Consider the following 12,865-nt stretch of genomic DNA (forward strand, 5'->3'; position numbering starts at 1 on the left):
CAGTTACGGGACATCCAGTACCCATGGCCCCCGCCCCTCTGACCCAGAGTTGATAAAGGAGACATACTTCAATACTGGAAGGCCTAATTGCTTCTATTAGAGACAACCATGCTTTCGTAGAGCAATCTCTTCACAGAGCACTCCTAGGAGACAATGACCTGAAAAGTATCACACCTTACAACCCCGAGATTTCATCTGTTGGAAAACACATCTTCAGAAAGACTCTCCAACTTCACTAGAAAGGTCTTTTCTTCAGGTACCGCTAACCAACACTTTTGCCGCCAAACCTCAGGGTACAGACTCTTGGATTTATGGAACGCATCTACTAAAGAAAGCGTAAAACCCTGGCTGAGCCTGCACACCAACAGGTGACCTAGAAAATTAGGAATTTCCCAGAACTGAAGCAAATGACATTTGATAAAATAGCTTTCCTAACACATCTGAACCAGGCCTGGATATCTTTTTCTCACTATTGCTTCTTCTCTTTCTTCTGTGGAAAGACAAGGCCCTTGTCTGCATTTCCCAAGCATTTATGAGAAGGGGAAACCTTTTTTTCAAGATTTTAATTAAATTCAAGTTAGTTCACATATAATGTAGTATTAGTTTCAGGGTAGAATTTAGTGATTCATCAGATGCATATGACACCCAGGGCTCATCACATCACATGCCCTCCTTAATGCCCATCCTTCAGTTACGCCATCCCCCCACCCACGGAAACCTCTTTTGATTACGGCCTTTCAGAAACAGCCTCATCATGATCCTGCAACAAATTAATTTTTCATTTGTTTCTCCTGAAGGGGTAGAAGGTTCACAATGCACAAAAGTCTTCTTTCATCTGAACTCAGTTATCTGACTCTGGATTCTTACCCTAATTCATAATCTCTGAATTTGCAACCTTACAGACTATACGATCAATAACGCACTTGGTTCCAGCAGTTTTTCTGAGATAAGACTGTGTTTAAAACGCCTTCGGGACGCCTGGGTGGCTCAGTGGTTGAGCATCTGCCTTCGGCTCAGGGTGTGATCTCGCATTCTGGGATCGAGTCCTGCATCAGGCTCCCCCATGGGGAACCTGCTTCTCCCTCTGCCTGTGTCTCTGCCTCTCTTTCTGTGTCTCTCATGAATAAATAAATAAAATATTTTTAAAAAAATAAAATATGTAAATCTTTAAAAATAAAAAAAGTAAAATAAATAAAATGTCTTTGAAGTTTTGCTATTTTGCAAAAAGTTAATCAGCTATCCCTTCATGTTACACCTGTATTGGATGTTTCCAAGTATGCTGTGTGTGCTCTTGGCAGTATTCACTATTCTGCTTCCACTATCTCTTTAGGCAGAGACCTCAGGAGGCATACGTGACTCTGCATTTGCTTTCACCAGGAAAACCTCTTTCCTAAGTCAGAATACATGCTAATAAATATTTCAGTTGGCTACTTTCAGTCCTGGTTTAGAGCCATCATACGATTTGCAGTTATGTTACTTCTTCTGTTTTGTGTAATTATTTTAAGTTTCTTTTTTCAAAAAAATATTTTATTTATTCATTCATGATACACAGAGAGAGAGAGAGGCAGAGACACAGGCAGAGGGAGAAGCAGGCTCCATGCCAGAAGCCCCACGCGGGACTTGATCCCGAGACTCCAGGAGCACGCCCTGGGCCAAAGGCAGGTGCCAAACCGCTGAACCATCCAGGGATCCCCTATTTTAAGTTTCATATTTTGTTCCCTATCAACCTTTTTTTAAAAAGCAATGTACCCAGTAAGAAGATGCTGGTTCAATTCTCCAATAAATCTCCAACACATACAACCTAAGAAGACTTTCAATGGCAAGTTCCTGAGTGTTCCCTCCTAACCTTCCTTGTTAACTCAAATGTGGCTTTAACTGGTTTCCAACTGCTGTCCACCTTCCTCCCTGCATAGAACATGACAAGCAGGAAAGGTCCTTCCTGGCACTGAGGGGAAAAACCACTAAATATTGAAAACCTGACTCTTGATCACTGATGCTTTCAAAGAAAGATTTTTTTTTTTTTTAATTTTTAAGAAAGCTCCACCCTCAACGTGGGGCTTGAACTTACAACCCAGCAGGAAGAAAGGAGCCTTGCAAGTTGATGGTACTTTAGATACTACTTTACTACCCCAGCCCGAAGAAGAAAGACTTTGCTCCCGCCCTGGCAACAGCCCAGCCAATAAGAGACTGCCATAACTCAGCCAATGAAGAGCTACTATGCTTTGAACTCCATTTACTCCAATGGACTTTTTTGTTTAAATAGCTTTTTTTTTCTTTTCTTTTTAAAGATTTTATTTATTTATTCATGAGAGACACAGAGAGAGAGAGAGGCAGAGACATTGGCAGAGGGAGAAGCAGGCTCCCTGTGGGGAGCCCGATGCAAGACTCAGTCCCAGGACCCTGGGATCACGACCTGAGCTGAAGGCAGATGCTCACTGAGCCACCCAGGTGTCCCTGAATAGCACTTTTTTTTTTTTTTTAATAGCCTTCCTAACTTCCCTCTTTCCTCTATAAAAGAGCATTCTCCTCTTTTGTTCTGTAGGCTTAGGTTTGCTGTACCTTGCTTGTCCTGGATTGCAATTCTCTGCTATTCCCAAGTAAATCCATTTTTGCTGGTAAAATAACTGGCAGTTTTATTTCTCAGGTTAACAGGTTAAAGTTGCACTCTGCTTTTCCCTGCCCCCAGCATACTACTTTCAGAGAGAAGGAAAGTAGGGCAAAAAAGATTACCTTTCCTTATGCCTTTATCTTATTTTCCACATTCTGTACCCTCTGGGCACGTGGGCTATTCTTACATCTTTCTCATAAACCCATTTTGCCACAAAAGATTTGAAAAAGCCATATACCTATACTAAAAATGTTAACATTAAATGTGCTCAAATATGACACTGCCCCCCCCCCCCCGCCTTATGTTTTTTAATCCCGTTTGCCCTTGACAGTTTTGATTATCATGCCAGGGTTTATTTCTTGAAGGTTTGACATAGAAGACCTTAGACTTTCTCCCAGTGTAATCTGGTGATTTATATTCAGGAACCACAGACAGTTCAGCTCTGCATTTATCAGGATGAAAAAATGCTTGGCAGTAGACAGAATTTCCTGGAGAATGGAAGTTCTTTTTTTCTTTGAGTTTGATAAGCACTTTAATTATGGGGTATGTCCTTATTTGTCCAGGGTCTTAACTAAATACATAATACACAAACCTGAAAAAAATTCTCAGGAAAAAAAAAATAGCTGTCTCAGGATAGAAGATGTGACTTAAAGTTTTCTTCATTATTGTAACTTTTATGAGATCATTACATAGGGAAAAATCTCCATAAAGGTCAAAGTCAATTTTGATCATCTGATGTTTACTCACGTTGGTCCAGAAGGAGGATAGGTTGATTTTCTGCAGTTTTCTGTCCACTAAAAAAAAAAAAAGGAAGAAAAAAATTAAGTTTCAGGAAATAAACTGAGTAGACAATGTGAAAAAAACAGTTGAAGATTGTGAAGACAAAATCAAACATGATTTGCCCTTTTAGATCTTCTCAATACCTCTTAAAAGTCTTTTCCTCCCAGGAAAACTTCTAAAGTTTCAAACTTAAGGGCATTTTCAGTCTTAATTCAATTTGCATTAGTGCTGTAATCTGGCTTCTATATTGCAAACATATTGAAAAAAGAGAAAATGTTAAAGTAGATGGAAATGTTTGTTAGGCTCATTTATCTCTAACAGTAAATTAAATCTTGATAGACTATGATATCACTTGAATTCATGAGCCAACTCCATTGCAACAGAGATTTGCAGCCCAAACCAGATTTTCAGGACACACTGTGCAGGGCCCTTCATAATCTGGCCATAATTTACCTTCCCAGCCTCCTTTGCTGCCACTCCTCTCACGCACAGCCACCTGCAACCACGTCCTCTCATCTCTGACCTTTCCCTGCCTGTGTATGTGCTATTCCTGGCATAAAATGCCTTTTCTCTACCTGACGAACTTTGGACTCTAATTTCTAAGACCTGGTTCAAATACTGTCTTTTTGTTAAGTCTTCCTCTACTTCCCATATGAAAATAGTCATCCTCTCCTCCGTCCTGCTGACAGCACCTGTGTACATCTCTATTACCACAGTTATGACAATGCACTATAATTATTTCCCTCTTAACTACCAGATTCTGTGCTCTTGGAGGTGAGGATGGCTCCCAACACTAAGACCCTCAGTGCATGAATGAATGAGTGAACGTGACTGTTTTAGGGAGACTATTCCAGCTTCATAGAGAAATAAAATCAGCTCTTAACATAAAATGATAGAAGTCCACGTGGATTTATGATTCTTTTATTACTAGCTCAAGATAGCAAGTAGGTTTATCTCCTTCTTCTGCAGATCCAATATTGTAAAAGTAAGATAATTTTTAAAAAGAAATGTAAATCCACAATAAGCAACAGAACAGGGAAGGGAACTACTCAAACTATAGTTTGAGTTTATTTTTTTTAAGATTTTATTTATTCATGATAGACTTAGAGAGAGAGAGGCAGAGACACAGGCAGAGGGAGAAGCAGGCTCCATGCAGGGAGCCCGACATGGGACTCGATCCCGGGTCTCTAGGATCACACCCTGTGCCGAAGGCAGACGCTAAACTGCTGAGCCACCCAGGGATCCCCTATAGTTTGAGTTTAGAAAACAGTTCTGCAACAAGTATGTGTGGGAATAGAGATCTAACATCTTTTTTTTTTTTTTTAACAGAAGTACAGATGACACACAATGTTACATTAGTTTCAGGTAGACAACATAGTGATTCCACAACTCTACATGTCATGCAGTGCTCACCACAAGCCACCATCGGTCACCATACAATGCATTTTTGGAAGACCACCATATTCTCTATGCTGTACCTTTCATCCCTATGACTTATTCATTCCTTTAGGTCTTAACTTTTTATAGTAAAAAAGCGTATAATGTACCTTGACATTACCTGTGATCCAAACATTAACTATCAAAATTACTTCACTACAGTGTAAGTTTCTCATATAATTGCTGTTTTGCCTTGTAATTTTAGACTGAATTCACTAAGAAACAGGATCAAGCATCAAATTATCAGAAGCTAATTCAACCGTTAGAATTTAAACTCTATTTCTAAAATACCAGAATATAACATATGACATAATAAATAATATCAACTTGATAATTCAATATCAAGATAGCAAAAGCTAGGGACACCTAGGTAGCTCAGTTGGTTAAGCATCTGCCTTTGGCTCAGGTCATGATCTTAGGGTCCTGGGACAGAGCCCTCAGTCGGGCTCTCTGCTCAGAGGGGAGCATGCTTCTTCCTCTGCCTCCTTCTCTCTTTTAAAATCTTTTTTAAAAAACAAGATAGCAAAAGCTAATTTCCATAGCATTCAATGTTCAGAAACAGTGGTTGAGAGTATTCTTGTTTGAAAAAATTTCAGCCCCTGAGTTTAAAAATTACAGTAAAACGTACTGCTGCTAACCTAACTACTCTGTAATCCAGAAGTTTGGATATTCAGCATCTATTTCTTTAAAAATTTACAGAAATGATAATGGTCTACAAGAAGAAAAGACGTTCATGGCTGATATTGCTGGTTAATTAACACATGATAGATTAGAATATTTTCTACAAAGTACCTGTCAATCAGCAATATGATTAAAAAACACAAGCTTGAAACAGCTTGCATTTTCAAACTTTGAACATTTGTCCGACTAAGCTTTTGTGTGCTCCACACATATTTTCATCACCACTGTCAGTTGTTTTACAAAACAGATTCCATTTCATGTCTTCCTGAATTACTAAATTCTCAAGTTCTGTGAAAGCATCCTTGCTCGTAGTTATTCCACGCAGACTATTCAGAGAGACTTATTCTTCAGTCTCAAACTTGGCATTGGTGCTTTGATAAATAGCAATAATGAATCAGTGTCAAACACTTCAGTATCAATAACTGGGAATCAATTTGCCTTGCTCTTCAATTGACATGAATGTTTCTACCAAAGTCCTGGGTAACTGTTCTCACCTAAAGGCCAATAGTGCAAAAGAAATTTTCTCAGGACACGTTTCTTCTACTGCTGCAATCAAATGTGATTTCATTAACTCGCCATGGGCAAATCGCTTTCCTTGCTCTGCTAACAGATGAGCTACTTCAAGACCTACTTTGGTTGCAACCTCATTTTGCTTTTTAAAATTCGTAAATAAATTCTGTGATGAGATACTCTGTTTTAAATCGTCTTATTTTCCTGATCATTTTTTCCAAGGAGTCGGGAATACTGTGACGACTGCTTAATCATGCCATGTTGACATATACTGCATTTCTTCAGCACAATGCTAGGTGTCCTTTGTCTTCTAATTAACTGACAAGATAACCCACACTCCACTTTGACTCAAGAGCACACCTGAAGTTTACTTTTTGTGTTTTGACATGACAGGTTTGCACTGATAATTTCTTTTACAGATAAAAATAACATGGTGCATTGATATGTGTGGCAGTTAAAATGCAGTTAAACTTGCATAGCCGTCACTTGAACTGTGCCAACAGGAGAGAAAAGCCAAAGCACACTGCACACAGGCTCTGCTAGACAACTCACCTGCTCTAATGCGAGGCGGCCACAGACGACAAGCAATACACAAGTGTGGTAACGTTCCAATACTACTCTGTTTATGGACGCTGACATGTGAATTCCATATAATTTTTTTGAATTCCATGTAATTTTCACAAGTCACAAAATATTAATCTTCTTTTGATTTTTCCCCTCAACTTTTAAAAAATGTCAACACCATTCTTAGTTTGCAAGTCTTACAAAAAACGGGTGGCAGGCTGTATCGGGCCTGCCAACTGTTGTTTGCCTGCCAACTGCTGGAAAGCATGAACACTCGTACAAGCTGTCTTTGTTCTTTCTAGACGACTTTTTTCCATTTCTTTAGAGGAAAACCCTTGGAGGTGGTGTATATGTGTGAAAAAAAAGAGAGGGAGAGAAAGACTGAGTGTTTCATTTTCTGCTTAGTGATAATGTCATGTGTGGTTTGGAGGAAGAGGTCAGGACCTCTTGATTTAACTCTCCTTTTACCTTCATTTAATATCCTTCTAGTACCCTCCAAGATAATTGCCACTCTGAGCCAGGACCTCTCAGGCAGGGCCTTCCCTCACGACAGCTGCTTCTCCTTGGTCTTATCAGCCAACACTCGGCATCTACCACCTACCTCCCCAAAATTACCTGAAGGTGCCTCAGACGCAGAGTCATTTACAATCATAGGCTCATGGACCCAGTATTGGCAGCACTTAGCTATATTAGTTTCCTATGGCTGCTGTAACAAGTTACCACAAACCTAATGGCTTAAAACACCACAAACTACGCTATGTTATAGCTCTGGAGGTCAGAGTCTGTAGTGGGTTCCAGGACTGTGCTCCCTCTGGGGCTCTTAAAACAGAATGTGTTTCCCTGACTTGCAGCTTCTAGAGGTCACCTGTGTTCTTTGGCTTGTGGCCCCTTCCCCCATCATCAAAGCCAGGAGAATAGCATCTTTTCTCGTCTCTGGCCTCCTGCCTCCCTCTTATAAGGATCTTTGTGATTATATTGGGCTCGTTCAGGTAATCCCACATAATGTCCCCATGTCAAGCTGCTTCACGAAATTGCATCTACAATGTCTCCTTTGCCATAAAGGGAACATACCTTCTCAGGATTAGGAATGGGCATCTTGGAGAAGCTATTACTCATCCTACCACACTATCCATACAAAAAGACACCAAGATGAAATATGTAAAATCTCGTAACAGACCAGGAATTACATATAACCATTTGCTATCAATTTGAAACACCAAACCCGAATCCCAGTAAGCAAAGTGCCTACTCTGTAAGAAATCAGTGCTTCTCATTAGTAGACCTGTATTACAAAGACAAATGTATTAGCTTGTTAATATATTTTCATCGATAAAAAACTTGTGGAAATATATGTTATATAAGTACCCTACATAATATCCTTGATTCTCCTCTTAACCACAATGCCTTAAAGATACTATCTAGCCCTGTACAAAAAAGCTGAATGACTCCTGCCTGAGAGTAAACGCCTCTAGGTCTAATATTTAGGCACAAAGAAAACAAATGAAAAATAACCTAACTCAAAAATATTCAATAATTTAAGGAACAGAAAAAATAATGTAAAGTAATAATCAGCTTCAACACTCTGATTACTCTAACAGTAACCTCAAGAGAAATATGTTCTATTTATAAAACAAGATGACATGAAAAGAGGTAAATCAAATACTTAAAAAAAAACTGCTGAAATAAAAATATAGAAAAGTAAAGGTGAGAAAATCTGTCTTACAATATAGAAAAAAAATTACATAGAAAACACAGGAAAGGTATTTATCCAAAGGATACAAACATAGTGATCCAAAAGGGCACCTGCACCCCAGTGTTTTTTTTTTAAGATTTATTTATTTATTTATTCATGAGAATACACAGAGAGGAGAGAGAGAGAGGCAGAGACACAGGCAGAGGGAGAAGCAGGCTCCATGTCAGGAGCCTGAGCAGGACTTGATCCCGGGACTCCAGGATCGTGCCCTGGGCCAAAGGCAGCGCCAAACCAGGGATCCCCAACCCCAGTGTTTATAGTAGTGATGTCCACAATAGCCAAAATATGGAAAGAGCCCAGATGTCCATTGGCAGATGAATGGATAAAAAACATGTGGGGTGTGTGTGTGTGTGTGTGTGTATACATATGTATATGTATACACACACACACACACACACAACAGGGTATCACTCAACCAAAAAAGGATGAAATCTTGCCATTTACAATGATGTGGATGGAATGAGAGTGTATTATGCTAAGGGAAATAAGTCAAATAAGAGAAAGACAAATACCATATGATTTCACGCAGATGTGGAATTTTTTTTTTCGGATGTGGAATTTAAGAAACAGATGAACATAGGGGAAGGGAAGGAAAAATAAGATGAAAATTGAAAGGGAAGCAAACCATAGGAGATGCTGAACTCTAGGGAACTGGGGGTTGCTGGAGGGGATGGAGGTGGGGGGATGGGGTAACTGGGTGATGGACATTAAGAAGGGCACTTGATGTAATGAGCACTGGGTGTTATATGCAACTGCTGAATCACTAAATTATACCTCTGAAACTAATAATACAGTGTGTGTTAACTAAATCTAATTTAAATAAAGAAAACATAGGAAAAATAAAATTATAAAATAAACCACAGGAGAAAAAAAATAGAAAGGTTTATAAAATCAATATGCAGGGTTCAGCATCTGATTAACAGGATTTCCAGAAAAGAGAAAACACAAAAAATAAAGAGGAAACTATGAAAGAAATAATACAAGAAATTTTCCTAGACCTGAATAGAGATGTGTTTTAAAATGAAAATGCCTAATGATTACTCAAAAAAAAAATTACTGGAAAAAAAAAAGAGCCTTCAGTGAGACACATAACCATGCTATTTCAGACATAAAGACAGACAAATAAGCACTGGGTTGGGGAGGAGGTCCTGCAAAAGAATAAGAATTACACTCCCATCAGACTTCTCACAAGCTACGTGAATGCCAGAAGAGAATGATGCCATTATTTCCTTGGCAGGGAATTAATTTCAAACTAGAATTTTATAACTGGTCAAGACATTGATCAATTTGGGGATTTAAATGAAATCTCGATTTTAAGTCATTGCAAAGATGCAGAAAAGTTGATCTCCCACACATTATTTCTTAACAAGTTACTTTTATATTCTAGCAAAACGAGAGTAAACCAAGTCAAAGAACAGGATCCCAAAAGAATGGCTCCAGCATACACGGTAAAGGGAACCCTGAGGACAGAGAAGGCTCCCAGGAACAGGCGTCCTAACAAAGGAGACTAAACTGTATGGCTGAAGGACTGGAAGAACTTGAGGATTCAGGAGAAGAACGGAATTTATGAACAAAAGAAAAACAACTAGAAATAATAGGAAGAAACTGTAGCATCAGAAAAGTATGGTCCAAATAAAAACAAAATGGTCCCAACTAGAATGGGAATTCAGTAGGTCTTAAGATCAGACACAATAAATACTGAGAGAATATATCAGAAGTTGAAAAATATGCAAAATATAGTCAGGATAGGGGCGCCTGGGTGGCCCAGTTGGTTAAGCTTCCAACTCTTGATTTCAGCTCAGGTCATGACCTGGGGTCACTCGGGTGTGAGATGGAGCCCTGAGTAGGGCTCCGCACGCAGGGCAGAGTCTGTCTCAATTTCATTATGTCAACTGTAATTCATATGTCTGAGACCTGTATCTAGAATATATAAATATCTTACAACTCAATAAGAAAAAGACAATTTAATTAAAAAATAGGCAAAGGATTTGAACAGACATTTCTCCAGAGAAGATATAAGTCAACAAAAATATGAAAAGATGCCAAACACCATTTGCCAATAGGAAAATGCAAATCAAAACTACAATGAGGGATCCCTGGGTGGCTGAGCGGCTTAGCGCCTGCCTTCGGCCCACGATGTGATCCTGGAGTCCTGAGATCGAGTCCCACATCAGGCTCCCTGCATGGAGCCTGCTTCTCCCTCTGCCTGTGCCTCTGCCTCTCTCTATGTGTCTTTCATGAATAAATAAATAAAATCTTTAAAAATAAAAAAAACTACAATGGGATATCACTTCATAACCACTAATATGGCAATAATAATAATAATAATAATAAAACAATTGTTGGCTTGGATGTAGAGAAATTGAACCTTCATACAGTGTTGGTGGGAATGTACAATATTGCAGTTGCTTTGGAAAACTGGTACTCTCTCAGTTAGACATATAGTTATCATGTGACCCCACAAGTCTGCTCCTAGGTATAAACTCAAAAGATATGAAAATATGTGTCCACACACAAAAAAAAATTCACAAATAGAAATGTTCATAGCAGCATTACAATACCAAAAGTGGGAACAATCCAAATGTCCATTAATGGATGAATGAATGATCAAAATGTGGTATATCCATACAATGGAAATTATTCAATCATAAACAGAAATGAAGTATTGATACATGCTACAATGTGGATGAACCTTGAAAACACGATGCTAAGTGAAAGAAGCCAGTAACAAAGGGCCACATACTTTATGATCTGATCCCCTTTATATAAAATGTTGAAAAAGGACAAATCCATAGAGACAGAAAGTATGTAAATGATTGCCTAGGGCTGAGGGGCTGGTTTCAGGGTTAGGGCTAAGGGCTAAGAGGTTTCTTTTTGGGGTGATGAAAATGTTCTAAAACTGACTGGAGAGGGATGCTTGGGTGGCTCAGTGGTTGAGCGTCTGCCTTTGGCTCAGAATGTGATCCTGGGATCCGGGATCGAATCCTGCAAAGGACTCCCCACAGAGAGCCTGCTTCTCCCTCTGCCTGTGTCTCTGCCTCTTTCTGCATCTCTCATGAATAAATATATAAAATCTTAAAAAAAAAAAAACTGGAGAAATGGCTGCACAACTCTGTGAATATTCTGAAACCAAAAATAGTTTTAGGGAGTGAACTGTATATCAGTTATATTTCAAAACTGTTTTAAAAAAAAAGGTGCAGGGAAGATGACTGAAGGGAAGCTAAATTTTTATCCATCATTGCAGGACTGGAGTACAACGCCTAACGCTGACTGAGGCAAAGTAAGCATCAACATACCAAAGTAATATTCATAAAAATAACCAGGAGTGATTAAAAACTTTTAGGCCCCAATATGGCTTGGGCACCAATTAATCCAAACAGACTGAGCTGCAAACAACTAGTGTGACAGTAGATACAGGTTCTGGCTGATATCCCCTGAGTACAAATAGTCCAAAGTGTTTGCTTCTAGGGAAGGGTAATGGGGGTAGAAAGAATGAAGCAGGAAATTATGGATTCTCATCAGAAGCCTATCTAGATCATTTGATTTTAACTAAATACACTTTGATACAAATTTTACAACATTAATTTTAAAAATTGCATAATTTCATTTACATTATGTGAAGATTTTCAAAGACTGATTCTCTGACAATTTAAGTATTTGAAACTATCATTATCTAAAATTATTTTAAAATAACATATAGAGGGGATCCCTGGATGGCTCAGCGGTTTAGCGCCTGCCTTCAGTCCAGGGCCTGACCCTGGAGACCCGGGATCGAGTCCCACCGTCGGGCTCCCTGCATGGAGCCTGCTTCCCCCTCTGTCTGTGTCTCTGCCTCTCTCTCTCTCTCTCTTTGTGTCTCTCATGAATAAATAAATAAATAAAACCTTAAAAAAATAAAATAACATATAGAGCAAGGACAGGAAGATGATGGCAGAGTGAGAGGACCCTAGGCCTCCTTCAGCCCATGAATACAACCAGATAACTACCAAATCATCCTAAATACCTCAGAAACTGACCCGAAAACTGGCAGAACTAAAGGTAGAGAAAAGGCCATAGTGAAGAAAGTAGGAAGGACACAGATGTGGTACAGGAGAGGAAGAGATCATGACTGCTGCAGTGGGGAGGGAAGCAGGGCCACAGAGAAGGGCAAGAGACAGACTAGCTCACAGGGGAGTACAAGGGAAAACGAAATCCCCAAAGAAACTGGCTTGGAAAGCAAGACGGGCCAAATTTTGTGACTTCTGGAAACCAGTGGGGCTTAAAGCCTAGAGTTTTAAAGATCAGAGGGCTTGGTTTGGGTAGAGTTCAGAGAGCATTGCGCAGCTCTTCAGAGAGAAGGCAGGCAAATAATCTGTAGTGTGTGGCAATAGTGATCTGAAGAGCACCTGGGGCACATGGTACAGGGGTTATTTGCTCACCTCTGAGCACATCCCAGAGAGAGTTCACAAGGAGACTCCTCCAAGAACAAGCTGGCTGGCACATTTCCCTCCCCTGCCCTTGAGCATAAGCACAGGGTTACCTGCAGGAACTAG

At 39.5% G+C, this 12,865-nt stretch overlaps 2 protein-coding genes across 3 annotated transcripts in view; both read right to left on the reverse strand.

Annotated features, from left to right (window-relative positions):
* The window catches only part of FRG1 (FSHD region gene 1), a 128,999-nt gene that overhangs the window by 67,996 nt on the left and 48,138 nt on the right, over positions 1 to 12,865 (reverse strand). The window lies entirely within an intron of this gene.
* Positions 1 to 12,865, reverse strand: part of ASAH1 (N-acylsphingosine amidohydrolase 1) — a 47,494-nt gene that overhangs the window by 22,451 nt on the left and 12,178 nt on the right. For both annotated transcript variants that reach the window (XM_072763692.1, XM_072763693.1), the window contains one exon: positions 3,356 to 3,402. In XM_072763692.1, coding sequence (XP_072619793.1) covers positions 3,356 to 3,402 — 47 coding nt within the window. The remainder of the gene's footprint in view (positions 1 to 3,355; positions 3,403 to 12,865) is intronic.

Source organism: Vulpes vulpes, chromosome 7 (genome assembly GCF_048418805.1).
Source record: "Vulpes vulpes isolate BD-2025 chromosome 7, VulVul3, whole genome shotgun sequence".
NCBI lineage: Eukaryota > Metazoa > Chordata > Mammalia > Carnivora > Canidae > Vulpes > Vulpes vulpes.